The 18,779-nt window shown below is 38.2% G+C and overlaps 1 protein-coding gene across 1 annotated transcript in view; it reads right to left on the reverse strand.

Moving 5' to 3' along the window:
- Positions 1-3,060: 3,060 nt before the first annotated feature.
- The window catches only part of DBX2 (developing brain homeobox 2), a 41,143-nt gene continuing 25,424 nt past the window's right edge, over positions 3,061-18,779 (reverse strand). The window contains exons 3-4 of the mRNA XM_056117774.1: positions 17,786-17,973; positions 3,061-3,393 (exon numbers count right to left, since the gene is read on the reverse strand). Of these exons, the coding sequence (XP_055973749.1) occupies positions 3,061-3,393; positions 17,786-17,973 (521 nt within the window). The remainder of the gene's footprint in view (positions 3,394-17,785; positions 17,974-18,779) is intronic.

The raw sequence follows: 18,779 nt of genomic DNA on the forward strand, positions 1-18,779 counted from the left end.
AAGCATCACTGTCAGCTCCAAGCTGCACCTGGGCCCTAGACCTGAATTGTCAGCCTGGTTTACCAAAATGTCACAAGAAGGGGTCCCTGGACTTTCTGTACATCCCTTTGGAGACCAAAACAAAAGTCAGTGATCATGGTTTTCAGTTACTACCATTAATCCCTGATATTCACTTCTACCGAATCTTTACAAAAGCTTAATATATGGTGTTCACCATATTTTCAAATATTTGCAGGCTTTGATAGGTTTGGAGCTTCCTAGAGCACCAATAAATATTCTAAAATGTAACCAACACAAAAATGAAGTCTGCATGTAGTAATAGAGGAAAATGGCTGTTTAAGTACATTAAAGATAGGGAAGGGATAGCAATGTACAAACTAAGAGTGAAAGGAGAGTCCTGTCAATTAAAATTATGAGTTCAGCAGTCCTTTCCAAACAATTCATGCGCATAATGGCAAAGTTAAAACACAACAGCAAGCAAATGCATGTGTACTATGTGTTTGTGTGTGTTTCTTCAGTTCCACTTTATATTCAACAAAGTATATTTTTCCTAAGCCTTAGCATATTCCAAAGCAGAAACAATTAAAAGATTGATCTGTAAATTTCAAATCAGGTGAATCTTACAATAACCTTTGACTGGTCTTTGAGTTTCACAATGGAAGGAACATCAGGGGAATATAAGATAATATAAGCATCATGTAGCACATTATAAACCTGGTTAATCAAGTGTCAAAGAGACCGCACAGGAAGTAAGGCACTTGTCTTGTATGTAACTGACCCTGGTTTGATCCTTGAGCACTGCCATGGGTCATGTTTGAACACAAACCCAGAAATAGCCCCATTAACACCACCAGCTATGACCCCTACACCCTTTCACCCACCAAAAAGGGAAAAAAATACTGGGTAATCAAATGGTCATAACCAATGATTTGATTTTCATGTTACTCTAAGAAGATAATGAGCCTTTATGATGTTTAACTGGGAATGATTTTAAAAATACATAACTATTTCCAACATAATCTCTCCAGTAGGACTATACTATATAGGTTTCATATTTGAAGGTTGTTACTTTTATTAAACTTCATAATTGGGGGAGTCAAGGATACTATAGAGGAAATCATTCCTGTAAAGTAGAATATGCTTCTGAATTTCATTAATAAATCTCACCAGAAACCCCAAATCTTTTTATTACAGGAAGTCAAATACTGAGTGAATATTTCAGTTATATGCACCTCCAGGATATTGGTAAAATTTCAAGATTTGAAATTTGACCTCCAGAGTTATAAGTCCTATGTGTTAATCCCATGAACTTGGAAGAGTACCCTGACAATCCTTCAAAGGGTTAATTACAGGAATCCTAAATTATAGGATTTACTACATGGAATATTGTAATGGGAATTCCTGGCATTATCTATTCTGAAGGTGTAAGCACAATCTCTAGCACACAAACATAAAGCAATGTGTAAATTAACAATATGCAATGAAAATAAATCATATTATTGATCACCTTAAGACAGGTTTTTGTTTTAGATTGTTGTCAGCAGATCCCTACCCACATTCCCTACAACGAAGCTCTGAGAGAAGCTTCTTTTGCAATAACATTTAAACAAAAGATCTAGTATTAAAGACACAATGTATCAATTACCAACTCAAATTCTATTAATACAAACTAATTTCCTCATAATGACTCAAAACCTTTCGCATCTGAAATATTACCTTCCCTAAACACTAAAGCATCCTAATGTATAGCTAAGAGTTTAAACAAGTTAGAAATTACTTTCATGTAGCAGTCTCACTAACAAAATTCCACATCATGAATTTCTATTAAGATGGCTTTTATCCACATATTAATAATAACCTAACCCAAAACCACATTATTTCCTTTTTCTGCTTCATTTCATCCAGAATGAAACATAATTTTTTTGGATCTATAATAAAAAATTCTATATTAATAAGCAAATTGTTACCAGAAATGCAATTTTATAATTTCACGATAGTAAAAAATAAAACCCAAAACACATCTGTGTGGTGTTTGTCAACACATTAAAATAATATTACATATACAAAGTTGTACCACCTAAATGGAAAATTGAGCCTATTACTAGAAGTATAAACAAATCACAATATATTCCATCAATACAGTTTTAAAATCCAGCTGGGAACATTTTAAGCTTCTTTTCTTGGCTAGATGTCACAGTCTGCTTAGCCAGATATTTTATTTGTCCAACACAATGTTTTAAAAAAATTTTAAACCCTAGATATCTGGTAGGTTCTATTTACCTCTCTATCTTCTATTTGCTTGCCAGGTAAATATAGGTATATAGCTCTGCAAATTTTGGTTAAGGCTCATATAGAAAGAAAAAAAATGTGATCATATGGTTACCACCTTCCCTTACTGATGGGTTAATAAATCCAGGAACTTGAAAATTAAGAACACTGGTTAATTACATTCATAAATTCTTCAAATTTGCTTATCAAGTTGATTTTAAATATATGCCTTCAGTGATTATATGTCCAATAATAGTTAGAATTGTTGAACTGAATTATTAAAAATTTATTTACAGTTGGATACAGAAAGAAACCAGAAAAATGGAGAACTTTCTAAAACATGTTGTTACAGTTTTGGACAAATTTGGACAAATTTTAGATGATTTCAAAAATAGTGGCAATAAATCAATGCTTCACTTTTCCACATAAAAAAGAAAATGGATTTGCTCACTGCAATTTTAAAAAAGAAACTAATTTCTACTTTTCTATTTTTAATGAATACTTATATACATACAAATAGACACATATATATACACATATTCAAAGCAGGGAATGAACCAACTGTTACTCTTGTTCTTTGCTATTCCATTATACTTTCTGGAAAGCTCTATTCTCCTTACAAATTAGGTCTGAATCTAGGGCCCATCGAAGAGAACACTGGAGAGCATTAGTTCATGTGTCACTCCAAAGGTATTAGGTTTTAGGCACTGATAAGGCACAACTAGCTGGCTTTAAGAGTCCAAATATTATTAGTTAAGTGTTGTCTTAAATTATCATGGAGAAATGCTTTTTTCAGGTGGCCCCAGTATGTACACCCTGGTCTCCAGATTCTTCTTCAGAACACAAATACACGGCAGCTTGCAGGGCACTCGCTTTTGAGGGTGCTGCAGCTAAACCCTCCTGGATGAGGGTTTCTGACGATTCTGGTGAATTCTCCCTCCATCTTGGACTCAAGTGCTGTTGGGAAACTTTCCAAAGTGAAGAACAAGGTGAAGAGAAGCTCAGAGCTGGTTGTGAGAGGGGACCCTCTGGAAGGCCTACTTCTTGGATACACCTGTTGGAAAGCACTTCCTTTTCTTTGGAATTCCGCCATTTCATCCTTCTGTTCTGAAACCAAATTTTCACCTAATGACAAAACAATTGTACAAAATTATCAGTGATTCTACATTACTTTAACATTTTAGGAGAACACCGAATTCATTCAACCTCCAGGGAATGACAATGTTAGTATTTTAGATGTTGATTTCATTTAGTATCTGTTCTATGGAATGTCTTATTAGGAAAGCCACATCTTGGCAAAGTCATTGTGGTTTTTAACATGGTGTCTTTCAAAAATACCTTAAAAATTACATTAGTAATATATTCCCACACACTCTGAAAACAAAATGACTGTGGCAAATTGGTTACGTCCTGTAAGTCTGGCATCTTTCAAAATAGATTTAAATCTGTTAGATACCTTAAAATGTCAGTCTGTACCAAAGTATATACTTAAAGGAAACTGTATTGGCTGGCAATAGCAGCTGAACGCTTATTTTGTGCCAGGATTGGATCATGCATTCTACATAAATTATACAATTTGTTCCTCACAATGACAGCAAGAAGTTCTCCTTTTCGTAACGTAAAAAAACAAAAGTTCAGAAAAAGACCAATTCAAAGTAACAGAGATAATAAAATGAAAATATTTAAACCAGAACTTGAACTGATTCCCGATTCCAAGCTCTTAAAAATAAGGTTCTATCAGGAACATTGAAAACTTAATTAACAATACATTAGATAATGTTTTATTTACTTACAGGCTTTATAAAGTTTTCACTTTAACTGTTCCAATCATTTTACCAAGCTATAAAAAAAGTCTCAACAAATAAAATTGGTTATAATTAAGTCAAAATTGTTTATGATAGCGATTCCTAATTTAAGCCATATCTTCCCTTGAGTTGATTATACCTTTACCTTAGCCTCCTATCTACTCTATTTGCTAATTTCTTAAAAAGCAATTGCATAGTTTTCCTGTTCATTGCATTGCATCTTCCCACAAATTGTTTCATAGTTTTTATTTTTAGACAAAACAATTTTTTTCCTAAACAGTTATTAAAATCAATAATTACTTTTTCCTGAAAGGAAAAACTCTTGAGATGATCTTTATAGGTTGGAATAATAAGGAAACTTCATTATTCACTCTTTCAACTAGATTGAAAGTGTTAAGACATCTAAAAAGAAATCAACCCTAGGCAATTCTGTTTGAAACTGACATCTAAATTACAATTCTGAGATTAAGGCTATTCATAAGAAAATGGGACCAATGTGTACCTTTCAAAGCATTTGATTCTACTCATAAAGTCACTTATTATTGCAATGGGCATTTACTCCTGGAAAGCCTGCCAAATAGCTCTAATGAATTTTCACTCAGACAGTTATCTGTTCCTGTGCTTGCCTTTCTCATCACACTCCATTATTTTCTTCTTCTCTTAGCTTTTCTGTATGTCTAAAAATACTTGTTATATCTCAATAAAAAAATTATAAAAGGAGTTTTTTCACAAGCAATGGTGTTGGGGAAAATGCACATATTGAGAGGAATGCAAAAAATAAACTTTATATTTCCCAAATATTATAAGACAAATACCATATGGAGTAAATAGCTACATATAAAAATAAGACTGTGAAAGTTAAGAAAAGAAATTGATGTGTTTATCACTATAATCTTGGAGATATCAATGCTTTCTTCTGATGGGAGCCAAGCAATGTTCAGGCAGTGTAGGGCCTAGGGGTGCTGAAAAACTCCAGAACCACACCTGATGAACTTAACATCTCCAGGGCTACAACCAGCAGTTCTGGTTTGGTGGCCATAAGGGGCAACCTCGTGCTGAAGACTGAACTCAGGGTCCTATATACGCAAGGTATAGACTCTCAAGCCATCTCCTTAGCACCACAAAAAAAACATGAAACACTTGAGGACACAGTCACTGTATCACTGTATCACTGTCATCCTGTGGTTCATCGATTTCCTCGAGCAGGCACCAGTAATGTCTCCATTCGTCCTAGCCCTGAGATTTTAGCAAGTGCCACATTGGAGGCTCTTTCAGGGTCAGAGGAATGAGACCCATCATTGTTACTGGGTTTTGGCATATCGAATACACCACGGGGAGCTTGCCAGACTCTGCCATGAGAGCAGGATACTTTCGGTAGCCTGCCAGGTTCTCTGAGAGTGAAAACTAGACAATAAGAATCACTTCCGGGAGCTTGGTTTTATAATCTATGGATATTGGCCATTGATGGGATTACACAGCACCAGGGGCAGTGTGACTGCCAAGCTACTAGAAGATGGGGGATCTAGGTGGAGGAGGCCCAGTCCCGATCAGAGCAGCCTTGGAGAGCTCAGTCCCGGGTCCCGCACACCTGGGTTCCTCTGTTGGTTCCTTCATGGGTTAGGCTCATCCGAGCTTGTCGAGAGTGGTCTTGAGCATGGCTGTGGCTCAGAAGTCTTCAGCTGCTGGGGCTCTGCTCAGGGCAAAGAGGGAAACTCTCCCCGCCAAGAGGCCCCAGTGAGGACAGCCAGGTGCAGGGGAAGGAGATTGTGCTCGAAAGACACAATAGAAAAGACAAATAAAGGTGACTACACAAAATCACCTCAGTGATAACAGAGTAGGGTGTTTGCCTTGCACTCAGCCAACCCAGGTTCGATTCCTCTGACACTCTCTCGGAGAGCCAGCAAGCTACCGAGAGTATCCCGCCCGCTTGGCAGAGCCTGGCAAGCTCCCCATCGTGTATTCAATATGCAAAAACAGTAACAACAAGTCTCACAATGGAGACATTACTAGTGCCCGTTGGAGCAAATCAATGAACAACAGGACGACAGTGCTACAGTGCTATACAAAAATAAAAATTTTTGTACAAAGATATAAATATAATGTGATAGACTACCCAAAATAATTAAAATGGGACTTGAAAAAGTAATCATAGCTATATTTGTTGTTTTGTTTTTCTTTTTGGGTCATACCAGGCAATGCTCAAGGGTTACTCCTGTCTTTGCACTCAGGAATTATTCCTGGTGGTGCTCAGGGGACTATAAGGGATGCTGGGAATCGAACCCGGGTCAGCCACATGCAAGGCAAATGCCCTACCTACTGTGCTATCACTCCAGCCCCAATCATAGCTATGTTTATACAACAACTAAAAGATGTCACAAAACCACAGTCCACTGGTGGCTAAATGGGAAAAAAAATGTGCTACACGATAAAAGAAAAGCAGTTTCTTGAAAAGAAAAGCTGTTTGGACATAAGACACAATATGGATAAACCTTGAAGACACTATGCTTAGTAAAACAAACCATACCCAAAAAAGAAATGTCAGAGGGGAAAAAGGAAACAAATAGTCACAAAAAGGCAAATTTGAATAATTCCATTCATTATTTCAAATAGTCGAACTCATAGAGACAAAAGTAGAATTAAGGTAGCCTAAAGACTGGGGAAGGCTATAATATGGGCAGTTATTATTCAATGGTAACAGAATTTTAGTCTTATAGGAAAAATTTGAATATAAATGGTGTGTGTGACTTACAATAATGCAAATTCTGTAATGTCACTGAGTTGTATACTTTCAGGTCAAAATGATAAATTTCATACTATATAATTTTACTATTTTTTTTTAATTTTTGGGTCATACCCAGCGATGCTCAGGGGTTACTCCTGGCTCTGCACTCAGGAATTACTCTTAGCAGTGCTTAGGGGACCACATGGGATGCTGGGAATCAAACCCAGGTCAGCTGCATGCAAGGCAAGCGTCCTACCCGCTGTGCTATCACTCCAGCCCCACTACATTTTTTATAAGTCACACATTTTAGAGGATTTCTAGAATTATATAAAAGGAACATGTTACCAGGAGCGATAGCACAACGTAGGGCGTTTGCCTTGCACGCAGCCAACATGGCCGACCCGAGTTCGATTCCTTCACCCCTCTCGGAGAGCCCGGCAAGCTACCGAGAGTATCTCGCCCGCACGGCAGAGCCTGGCAAGCTCCCCATGACGTATTCGATATGCCAAACACAGTAACAACGAAGTCTCCAATGGAGACGTTACTGGGCCCGCTCGAGCAAATCGATGATCAACGGGAGGGCCTTTACTTTACTTTACTTTAACAACAAAAATAATTCTACATATCAACAAACAATCAAAAAAAGGACAAAAATGGTGCTTCCATGAAAAGACCAATTTATGGATTTTCTTTTTTTTAATTTTTATTAGTGAAACACCATGAGGTACATTTGTAGACTTACAAGTTTTTTGCTTGGGTTTCAGTTATACAATGATTGAGCACCCATCCCTCCACCAGTGCCCATTCTCCACCACCACTGATCCCAGTATCTCTCCCACCTCCCCATCCCCTCATCCCAACCCGCCTCTGTGGCAGGGCATTCCCTTTTGTTCTCTCTCTCCTTTGGGGTGCCGTCATTTGCAAAAGAGGTATTGAGTGGCAATCATGTTCAGTCTATAGTCTACTTTCAGCATGCATCTCCCATCCTGAGAGGATCCTTCCAACACCCTTTACTTGGTGCTCCCCTCTCTATCTGAGCTGCCTTTTCCCCTAGCATGTGCGGCTGGCCTTCAAGCATGGAGTGAACTTCCTGGTACTTATCTCGACTATTCTTGGATGTTAGTCTCCTATTTTGTTACTTTATATTCGGCAGATGAATGCAATCTTTCTATGTCTATCCCTCTCTTTCTGACTCATTTCACTTAGCATGATATTTTCCACGTAGTACCTCATGTATGTACTATCACTGGAGCGATAGCACAGTGGAGCGATAGTAGGGCATTTGCCTTGCGCCAGCTGTCCTGGCAAAGCAGGGTTCAATTCCTCCGCCCCTCTCAGAGAGCCCGGCAAGCTACCGAGAGTATTTCGCCCACATGGCAAAGCCTGGAAAGCTACCCATGACATATATATTTTCAATATGCCAAACACAGTAACAACAAGTGTCATGATGGACACGTTACTGGACCCGCTCGAGCAAATCGATGAACAATAGGACAGTGCTACAGTGCTACCACAAGTATGTAAATTTCATGACTTCATATTTTCTAACAGTTACATAGTACTCCATTGTGTAGATGTACCAAAGTTTCTTTAACCAGTCATCTGCTCTTGGGCACTCAGGTTTTTTTCCAGATTTTGGCTATTGTGAACAGTGCAGCAATGAACATAGAAGTGCAGATGTCATTTCGACTATACTTTTTTGCCTCTCAGGAATATATTCCCAGGAGTGTATTGCTTGGTCAAATGGGATCTCAATTTCAAATTTTTTGAGAATCATCCATACTGTTTTCCAAAAGGGATGAACCAGTTGGCATTCCCACAAGCAGTGAAAGAGAGTCCCTTTCTTGCCACATCCACACCAGCACCAGTTGCTTTTGTTCTTTTGGATGTGGGCCAGTCTTAGTGGCGTGAGATGTATCTCATTGTTGTTTTGATCTGCATCCCCCTAATGATTCATGTGCCTAATAGCCATTCGAATTTCTTCTTTGAGAAAGTTTCTGTTCATTTCATCACTCCACTTTTTGATGGGGTTGGATGTTTTCTTCTTGTGGAGTTCAACCAGTGCTTTGATTATTCTTGATATACACTAGTGAGTTCACTAGTGAAACCCCTTATCAGATGGTTATTGGGTGAATATACTTTCCCATTCTGTAGATTGTCTTTGTATTCTGGTCACTGTATGTTTTGAGGTGAAGAAGCTTCTTAATTTAAGATAGTCCTATTTGTTTATCTCTGTTTCTACTTGCTTGGTCAGTGGAGTGTCGTCTTTGAAGATACCATTAGCCTCAATATCATGGAGGGTTTTGCCGACCTTGTCTTCAGTGTACCTTATGTATTTTGGCCTGATGTTGAGATCTTTAATCCATTTTGATCTGACTTTTGTGCATGGTGTTAAGTCGAGGTCTAAACCCATTTTTTTGCATGTAGTTGTCCAGTTATGCCAGTACCATTTGTGGAAGAGGCTTTTTTTGCTCCACTTCACATTTCTTGCTCCCTTATCAAAGATTAGATGTTCATTCATTTGGGGTTGTGTGTACGAATATTGCACCCTATTCCATTGGTCTCTGGCCCTGCCTTTATTCCAGTACCATGCTGTTTTAATTATTACCACTTTGTAGTAAAGTTTGAATTTGGGAGGGTAATGCCTCCCCACGTCTTTTTCCCAAGAATTGCTTTAGCTATTCGTGGGCATTTATTGTTCCATATGAATTTCAGGAGTGCTTGATCTATTTCTTTGAAGAATTTCATAGGTATCCTTATAGGGATCTCATTGTATCTGTACAATGCTTTGGGGAGTATTGCCATTTTGACCATGTTAATTCTTCCTATCCATGAGCAGGGGATATGTTTCCATTTCCTCGTGTCTTCTTTTATTTCCAGAAGTAGCATTTTGTAGTTTTCATTGTAGAGGTCATATACCTCTTTAGTTAGGCTGATTCTGAGGTATTTGATTTTCTGGGGCATGATTATGAATGGGATTGTTTTTCATGTCACTTTCCTCTCTCTCATTATTTGCATATAGGAAGGCCATGGATTTTTGGGAATTAATTTTATAGCCTGCAACTTTACTGTACAAGTCTATTGTTTCTAGGAGTTTCTTGGTAGAGGATTTAGGATTCTCAAGATAAAGTATCATACCATCTGCGAATAGTGAGAGCTTGATTTCTTTCTTTCCTATCTGGATGCCTTTAATGTCTTTTTCTTGCCTAATCGCTATTACAAGTACTTCCAGTACTAGATTGAACAGAAGTGGTGATAGTGGGCATCCTTGTCTTGTCCCTGATCATAGAGGAAAGGCCTTTAGTTTTTCCCCATTGAGAATAATGCTTGCCATGGGTTTGTCATAGATGGCCTTGACTATCATGAGAAAAGTATCTTCAAAACACATTTTGATGAGAGTTTTCATCATAAACGGGTGCTGGATCTTGTCAAAGCTTTCTCTACATCTATTGATATGAACATATGGTTTTTATCTTTTCTTTTGTTGATATAATGGATTATGTTGATTAATTTCCGAATGTTAAACCATCCTTGCATCCCCGGGATGAATCCCACTTGGTCGTGGTGTATGATCTTTTTGATGAGTTGTTGGATTCTATTTGCTAATATTTTGCTAAGGATCTTCGCATCAGTGTTCATCAGGGATATTGGCCTATAGTTTTCTTTGTAGGTGGTGTCTTTGTTTGCTTTTGGTATTAGGGAGATATGTGCCTCAGACAAGCCATTTGGGAGAGTTCCTGTTTTTTCAATTTCCTGGGAAAGCTTGAGGAGAACTGGCAATAGGTCTTCTTTAAATGTTTGGAAGAATTCATTAGTGAATCCATCTGGGCCTGGGCTTTTGTTTTGGGGAAGACTTTTGATTATAGTTTCAATTTCCTTGATATAAATGGGTCTTTTCAGGTATCACAAGTCTTCTTGGTTCAATCTTGGGAGATTATAGAAATCCAGGAATTTATCCATTTCTTCTAGGTTCTCTTGTTTTGTGGCATACAAACTCTCATAGTCTCTGATGATCTTTTGAACTTCATTGGTTTCTTTTGTGATGTCCCCTTTTTCATTTCTGATTCAGTTTATTAAGGTTATTTCTCACTCTTTCTTTGTGAGTCTTGGTAGTGGTTTATCAATCTTGTTTATTTTCTCAAAGAACCAGCTCTTGTTTTCATTGTCCTTTCGAATTGTTTTTTGGGTTTCCATGCTGTTAATTTCTGATCTGTTTTGTTATTTCTTTCCTTCGACCAAATTTGGGGTTTTTTTTTGGGGGGGGGGTTGGTCTTTTTCTAAGATTGTGAGCTATGAGGTCAGGTTATCTATGTAGGCCCTTTCTTCTTTCCTTAGGAATGCTTGCAAAGCTATAAATTTTCCTCTTAACTTTAGCTGCATCCCATAAGTTCTGGTAGTTCGTGTCTACATTCTCATTTGTTTCCAGGTATCTTTTGATTTCTTCCTTGATTTCCTTCCTTCCTCGTTGCTCAACATTGAGTTGTTTAATTTCCATGTGTATGATTTGTTTCTTGTGTCTTTGTGTGATTCACTTTTATCTTCAGCGCATCATGGTCTGAAAAGATTGTTGATACTACTTCTATCTTCCTGATTCTATTGAGGTATGTTTTGTGGCCTAGCACATAGTCTATTTTGGAAAAAGTTCTGTGTGCACTGGAGGAGAATGTGTATTCTTTCCTTTTGGGATGTAAAGCCCTGAATAGGTCTATTAGCCCTCTCACTTCTATTTCTTCCTTCAAAGCCAATGTTTCCTTGCTGAGTTTTTGTTCTTGTTGATCTATCCAGAGGTGATAAGGTGATGTTGAAGTCTCCAACTACTATTGTGTTGCTAACAATGTCCTACTTAAAATCTGTTAGCAGTTGTTTTAAGTATTTATCTGGTCCCTCATTCGGTGCATAAACATTTAAGAGTGTGATTTCTTCCTGTTGAACGTATCCCTTGATAAATAGAAAATGACTTTCGCTGTCCCTTCTAATCTTTCAACCTGAAATCTATATTGTTAAATACTAGTATGGCCACCCCAGCTTTTTTGAGGAAGCTGTTTGCTTGCAGGATTGTCTTCCATTCTTTAACTTTGAGTCTGTGTTTGCTGTGACTGTATCTATATTATATTCTATATCATATTTTAAGTGAAAAAACATATGCAATTTACAAAATTGAAAACAACTTTAACTTGAGGATGGCTAAAAGAAAGATGATACACTGACAGAATGCTCTGTTATGTGACACTGAAAAAGAGGAATGAAGTAGATCTGTATGTGCTGATATGAATCAATGGAGAAAATTTAAATTCAAAACAACATGTAATAAGCAAAATATCCACAGCATTATTTGTAATAGCCCAAACCTGAGAAAAACCCAGGCATCCACCATCAGTAGGATGGTTAAACTATGGCTTACCATAATGGAATACTACACAGTAATGTGCAGAAATGAGTCAGGGCTTTACTCAAATACATGAATGAATTTTACAAACATACTGTTAAGTGAAAAAGTCACATATCAAAGAGTCTTACTAAGTGATTTGATTTGTAGAGTAGCACTGAAGCACTCTCCTCCCATTGTTCACTGATTTGCTTGAGTGGGCCCCAGTAACATCTCCATTGCAAAGCTTCTTGCTACTGTTTTTGGCATATCAAATATGCCACAGGGAGCTTGCCAGGCTCTGCCGTGCAAGTGGGACACTCTCAGTAGCTTACCGGGCTCTCTGAGAGGGACAGAGGAATCAAACCCGGGTCAACCGTGTGCAAGGCAAATGCCCTACCCACTGTGCTATCACTCCAGCCCAATCACTGTTGTCAAAAGCTAAGAGAATGGATATAATTAGAAGGAGCTGGTAGTGACTGGGAGGGGCTCTGTGGGGCTTCTAGTCTAGTGTTAATGTTCTACTGCTTAATCGGTGTATTAGTTATACGGCTGACCTGCACTGTCCTTTAGGATCTATATATGGAAAATGATTCTTTTCTTTGTGTGCTTTGGGTCACTCCCAACATTACTTACTTAAGGGATCATGTGGTGTCAGGGTTACCATTCTACATTTCAGCTCTTTGAGCAATATTCCCAGCCTATGATTCTTTCTATATTTTAAAAATACATACAAATATCTATTTTTCGGGAGGACACACCCAACAGTGGCTCAGGGATATTTCTGGCTCTGTGCTCAAGGATCACTCCTGACAGGCTCAGGGGGCCATAATGGGGTGCTGAAGACCAAACCCATGTCAGCTGCATGCAAGGCAAGTGCCCTGCCTATTGTACAATTGTTCTGGCCCCGGGAAAATATTATTATTAGTATTATAAACCACACAATCGGAATCAATAATTTTTTAAATAACTAAAAGTGCACAGCAAATTAAATGAAGAAGTAACACAGAAGCTCACTAGACTTGATAAATGAAAGCAGTAACACAGAAGACTCAACAGCAACAAACAACTCCGTAAATCCTCAGATAATGACTTTTAATAACACCAGTGTGAGATACAACAGATATATTTTCATAATTTTTTACTGAATTTTTTACAATTTCATTTAGCATTTTGTTGTAGCAAAACAATGTAAAATGAATTACTTTGTGCTGCTAAGGTGGCATGTTTGGGGAGGTAGGGGGTGGAAACTGGTTACAATACTGGAAGGAAGGTCACATTGGTGGTGAGACTGGTGTTGGAATATTGAATGCCCGAAACAACTACGTATAAATATCTTTGTAAGCCATGGTGTTTAAATAAAGTTAGAAAAAATATGGGGCTAAAGAGATAGTATGGGGGTTAAAAAATTGCCTTACATGAGGTCAACCCTGATTTGATCCTGAGGACCATAAATAATTTCCCTAGCACTACCAGGATTGCTTCCTAAGCACTGCTGGGTGTGGTCCCCAAACCAATGTATTTATACTTTACAATAAAGAAGGCAAGACTCAAAATTGTATATACATGTGTATATATATAATTGTATATATATCAAAATTGCATATATATAAAAATTGTACATATATCACGATCATGATCATCCTGTTTTTCGTCGATTGACTCGAGCAGGCCCCAGTAACGTCTCCTTTGTCCTAGCCCTGGGATTTTAAAAAGTGCCATATTCAAGGCTCTTTCAGGGTTAGGAGAATGAGACCCATCGTTGTTACTGGTATTTGGCATATTGGGTATGCCACGGTACGCCACGGAAGTTTGCCAGATTCTGCCATGTGGGCAGGTAACATTCGGTAACCTGCCAGGTTGTCCAAAGTAAGAATGAGATAATAAGATGTCGCGTGGCCGATATATATGTGTGTGTGTGTTTGTGTGTGTGTGTGTGTATACAATTCTGAGTCTTTCCTTCTTTATTTATAAAGTATTAATATTAAAGGTCGCTACTTCTTAGAAATATTGTAATGGCATCAAAGGATCATCAAGTGGGTTGTAAAGCAGCTCATTTTTCAGTTTCCTGAGAAGTCACCATCCTGTTTCAATAGGAGTTGGTCCTCTAGTGGATGAGACTCCTTTTCACCACATCTCTGCCAACACAGATTGCTCCCAATATTCATGGGATATGCTATACTTCATGGTGTAAGATGGATTAATAACCATTATGTAAATTAAATTTTAAGAATTTACGATAGTCAAACCAATTCAAACAAGAACCATTTATAAATAACAGAAGTAAGGAAAATGAGAAGAGCTGGAAGATATGCGTTTTCTTTGTGGCTACTCTGGGCGTGCTCAGGGCTTACTCCTGGAAGTGCTCAGGGGACCATTGTGGTGCCAGAGATTAAACATTAGTGAGCTGTGTGCCAGAAAATTACCTTGTCCACTGTACTATCTCTCCAGCCTGGGTTTTTATTTTAAACTTACTAATTTCCTTTCATTTTTAATTTATCATAGTCAATACCAAGAATTTGTTTACTTAAATATACAAGTGAATGAGAAAAAAGCTAAATAACCTCAGTGATGTTCTAACCACTGTAGCACTGTGGCACTACCCTCCTGTCATTCATCGATTTGCTCGAGTGGGCACCAGTAATGTATCCATTGTGAGGCTTGTTGTTACTGTTTTTGGCAAATCGAATACATCACAGGGAGCTTGCCAGGCTCTGCCATGCAGGCAGGATACTCTCGGTAGCTTGCCAGGCTCTCTGAGAGAGACGGAGGAATCAAACCCAGGTTGGCTGCATGCAAGGCAAATGCCCTACCTACTATAGCTGGAGCTACCGCTCCAGCCAAATTCAAATTCATTAAGATAAACAATATTAATTCATGGGGCACCTGAATTTAAAAAACAACATAATCAATTATATGAAATGGTGCACTTAACCAGAGGTTCCCAAATCAACTGTGTAAAATAAAGCTTTCAACCAGAGGTGCTCCAAACTCCTAAACATGACTCTAAAATTTCTAATTCAAAGAAATGGATGCAGGCTAAGCCTATGGAGTCCCTATGAGATCCTCACTTAAACCCACAACTCCTCTGACTATCAGATATCCCCATAACTAGGATCATTAGATAGTAATATGCACCAATCTTATGACTTTTTCCCCCACAGATTTAGGGATTAGCAAGAGGCAGCATTGAGAGCATCTCACCATGTATAAATGATCTAGCTTCTTTATAGATGGACTGATGTCCTGATATCTAGGTATTGTAGATACCTAGACACAATAGGTAATATCGTCCCATTGTTCAACCATTTGCTCGAGCGAGCACCAGTAATGTCTCCATTGTGAGACTTGTTGTTACTGTTTTTGGCATATTGAATATGCCCCAGGTAGCTTGTCAGACTTTGCCATGCAGGCAGGATACTTCAGTAGCTTGCCAGGCTCTCTAAGAGGGACAGAGGAATCGAACCTGGGTCATCCCGGGTCGGCCGTGTGCAAGGCAAATTCCCTACCCGCTGTGCTATTGATCCAGCCCAGATACAATCGGTATCTACAATAGTACAAAATCTATTGTATTATTACCAAACATCTTGTAAACTTCTTATTTGTTTCCCAACTGGACATGTAACTCTCAGGACTATAAAGAGTGTCATGATCAGTCCTTCTTACTACCTACCTTGCAAAGGTCCAGAACAGGACAGTTACTAATTTATCTGTCATTTACATAAAATTGCTCTGTGACACAAAATTTTCAGGCTTGTTTCTATTTTAAGGTAAGAAGCTGAAGCCCAACAGTCAATAAGATTAAAAACTCATTACTGCAAATAAGGTTATGAACTCATTACTGCAAAAAAAATGTTCACAAAAGAGTGGGAGCACATACTGACTTTTCTAGGCCAGTTACCCTAATGGCAGCGTGATTGCTTCCTATACTTGAAAACATCTGGCCATGGTGTAGTGAAACATATCACCTTAGGGAAACCAAGATCTTTTAAGGAAAAGTTGTTCAACAATAAATAAAAACAAAAAAAAACATAAAAAACAAAAGTAGAAAACAGTCCATCTGTTTTGAAGGAAGACTAGAAGAGCACGGTGCTTAACTCAAAATGTATGCTTGTCTTCCAGTTTTCTCATGAAATTTTAGGTGGTCTTTCTTAAAGTTGCATAATATTCCCGTTTTGTGTGTTTGTGTGTGTATCACATTATCTTGATCCATTCATCTATAGTTGGATATTTGTATCGTTTCCATATAGTGGCTATTGTATTAAATGCAGCAAACATGCAATTTGCAGCAATATGTTTGGAACTGGAATATATCATGCTGAGTGAAATTAGTCAGAAGAAAAAGGGTCAATACAGCATGATCTCTCTCATATAAGGGACTTAAAGAAACACAGCGAGGTATAACAAAGGTCCAAAGGCAACACAATGGGAAAACTGATCCTCACAACTGAGTTGGGCAGGACACTAGGAAGGTAGGAAAATGGGTACTCTGACGAAGGGTGTGTTGTTGGCTGAGAAACCATTATTAATGATATTGGAAACCACACAATCTCAATTTTAAAAATAATTTTTAATTCCAGGTGGACATCGTCCTGCCTCAGGAAAGTCAGCCAGACAAACAGAGTACCTGCTGCATTTTAGTATTATTTGTCTCCCCTTTTGCCAAGCGCCCTGGTGCAGTGAATACACTGCATCGCAATAGATGATGACTCAAGGCTAAAGTGAAAATCTCCAGGGACCAAGGACTAGCTCAATAAACTGGAGAACATGCTTTGTATACAGGGGTCCCAGGTTTGATCCCTGGCACTGAAAAGTCCCGTCAGTACCACTGGAGCAATCCAGGAGCACAGATACCAGGATAGCCTCCAAACACCTTTGGGTTTGGTTCAGAAAACAAAATAAATACATAAACTCCAGAGTGGAGTTACCTGAGATGGGTGCCCAGCTCCAAAGCACTTTTGCAGGTGATGCTGTTACTTCTCTTCTTTTCCTTATTTCAAAAAGAGGATGATGATAGTATATATTTCACATGGAATGTGTTAGAGAAAGGATTAAATAGGAAAATCTGCTGCCCTAAAATTGGTTTGTTTCTAAACCAATTTTCAAATAGAGTAATCTGTATTTCCCTGAAACCAAAAAGTTTCTCTCAAAATGATATGAAACATCAATGTTCGAGAAATGAGTGTAAGTATAGCAAATGTAAAAATGCTAAATCACAAAAGTAAAGTAATGAAATCCATTATGTGATACTTATGAGTCATTCATCTATGCCTTGAATTTAGATAGCAGGTAGAGAAAAAGGCAGGAATACTGGTTCCTACATTTGGAAGAAATTCTGTAGCCTGCTTCTCTAAATTCACAGTAGACAATATAATGGTTTAAAACACCATAACCTTAGCATTTCTCTTCATATGGGAAATACTAATCAGCTGAATAACAAAAACCTAAAGCAGACAATAAGTGAACCTATTTCCAAATAGAAATCATGACATATATTTCCACCCAGCATTTTTTTAAATTTCAGCAACATTGACAGGTTTGCACCATGCCGAGTATAAGTTCTTGCCAAATGAACATATTTCATAATATTCCTTCAAAGATCAGGAACAACCGAGATCTTCCTACCTGAGATTCCTTCAGTCCCAAGGTGATGGCAAGTTTCTTTCTGTCTGTTTTGCTGATATATTTCTGCTTCTGGAACATTTTCTCCAGAGCCTTTCTCTGGTCCTCGGAAAAGACAGCCCTTCTCAAAATACCCCTTCGGGTCTTGGAATTAGAGTCCTGTGTGAAGAGAGGTAGCACTGTCTCTTCCCCTGGAGAGGAAAAAAAAAGGGTGGGGGGGGGAAATGCCTGCTATAGAGAGAAGTCACTGTGACCCCCAACACTCCATTTCTCTCTCTGTAACCACAGCCCACAACCTTGTCTCTTTTCTCTGCACTCTTAGAGTAGTGCTTCTCAACGTCTTTTTGGTCATATCTCTATGGAGAAGTTGATGCTACTGGAAGACAAAGTAGTTATGTAGCTTCCCCAATATTGTGTGTCTTGTTGGGAAGCCCATGGTCCTGAGGTGGCAAAGCCCTAGTAATTAGCAAATACTAGGACAATTTAAATATTGCATTTTCCCCTAATTATTCATTTATTCATTCACCTATCCATTCAAACTGTTAAACACAACAGGTCAGGCTATGCATATAGAAATAAATACACTGGCAAATTAAATATACATATACATTGTATCCCTCTCATTACCATAAAATCTAGTAGGAGGCTCTTTACTGAATATTACAAGTGTAATGAGTTATTCCTAAGGAGGGTGCCCTGCTATATGCTACTGGTCTCTTGAGCTATCCCTGAGTCACTCCACATTACAGTTCATCTTCACACTGGATTACCCCTCTTTTGCTTCAGGTCTTCAATATTCCTATCTACTTATGAATGCCATGCTCCTTGGAACGTAATCAAGTCCCTATTTTGCAATGGATCTGCTTTCATTGATGCCCTTTCCATTCTTCCTTTCATGAGATTTTGTTTAATTCTCACTTATAGTACCAATTATTTTTGCCAGTATTATGGCAACAACCTGTCTTAAAGCCAGACTTTAACAACTGGAGTCACTATT

Source organism: Sorex fumeus, unplaced genomic scaffold, assembly GCF_029834395.1.
Source record: "Sorex fumeus unplaced genomic scaffold, SorFum_2.1 ptg000036l, whole genome shotgun sequence".
Classification (NCBI taxonomy): Eukaryota; Metazoa; Chordata; class Mammalia; order Eulipotyphla; family Soricidae; genus Sorex; species Sorex fumeus.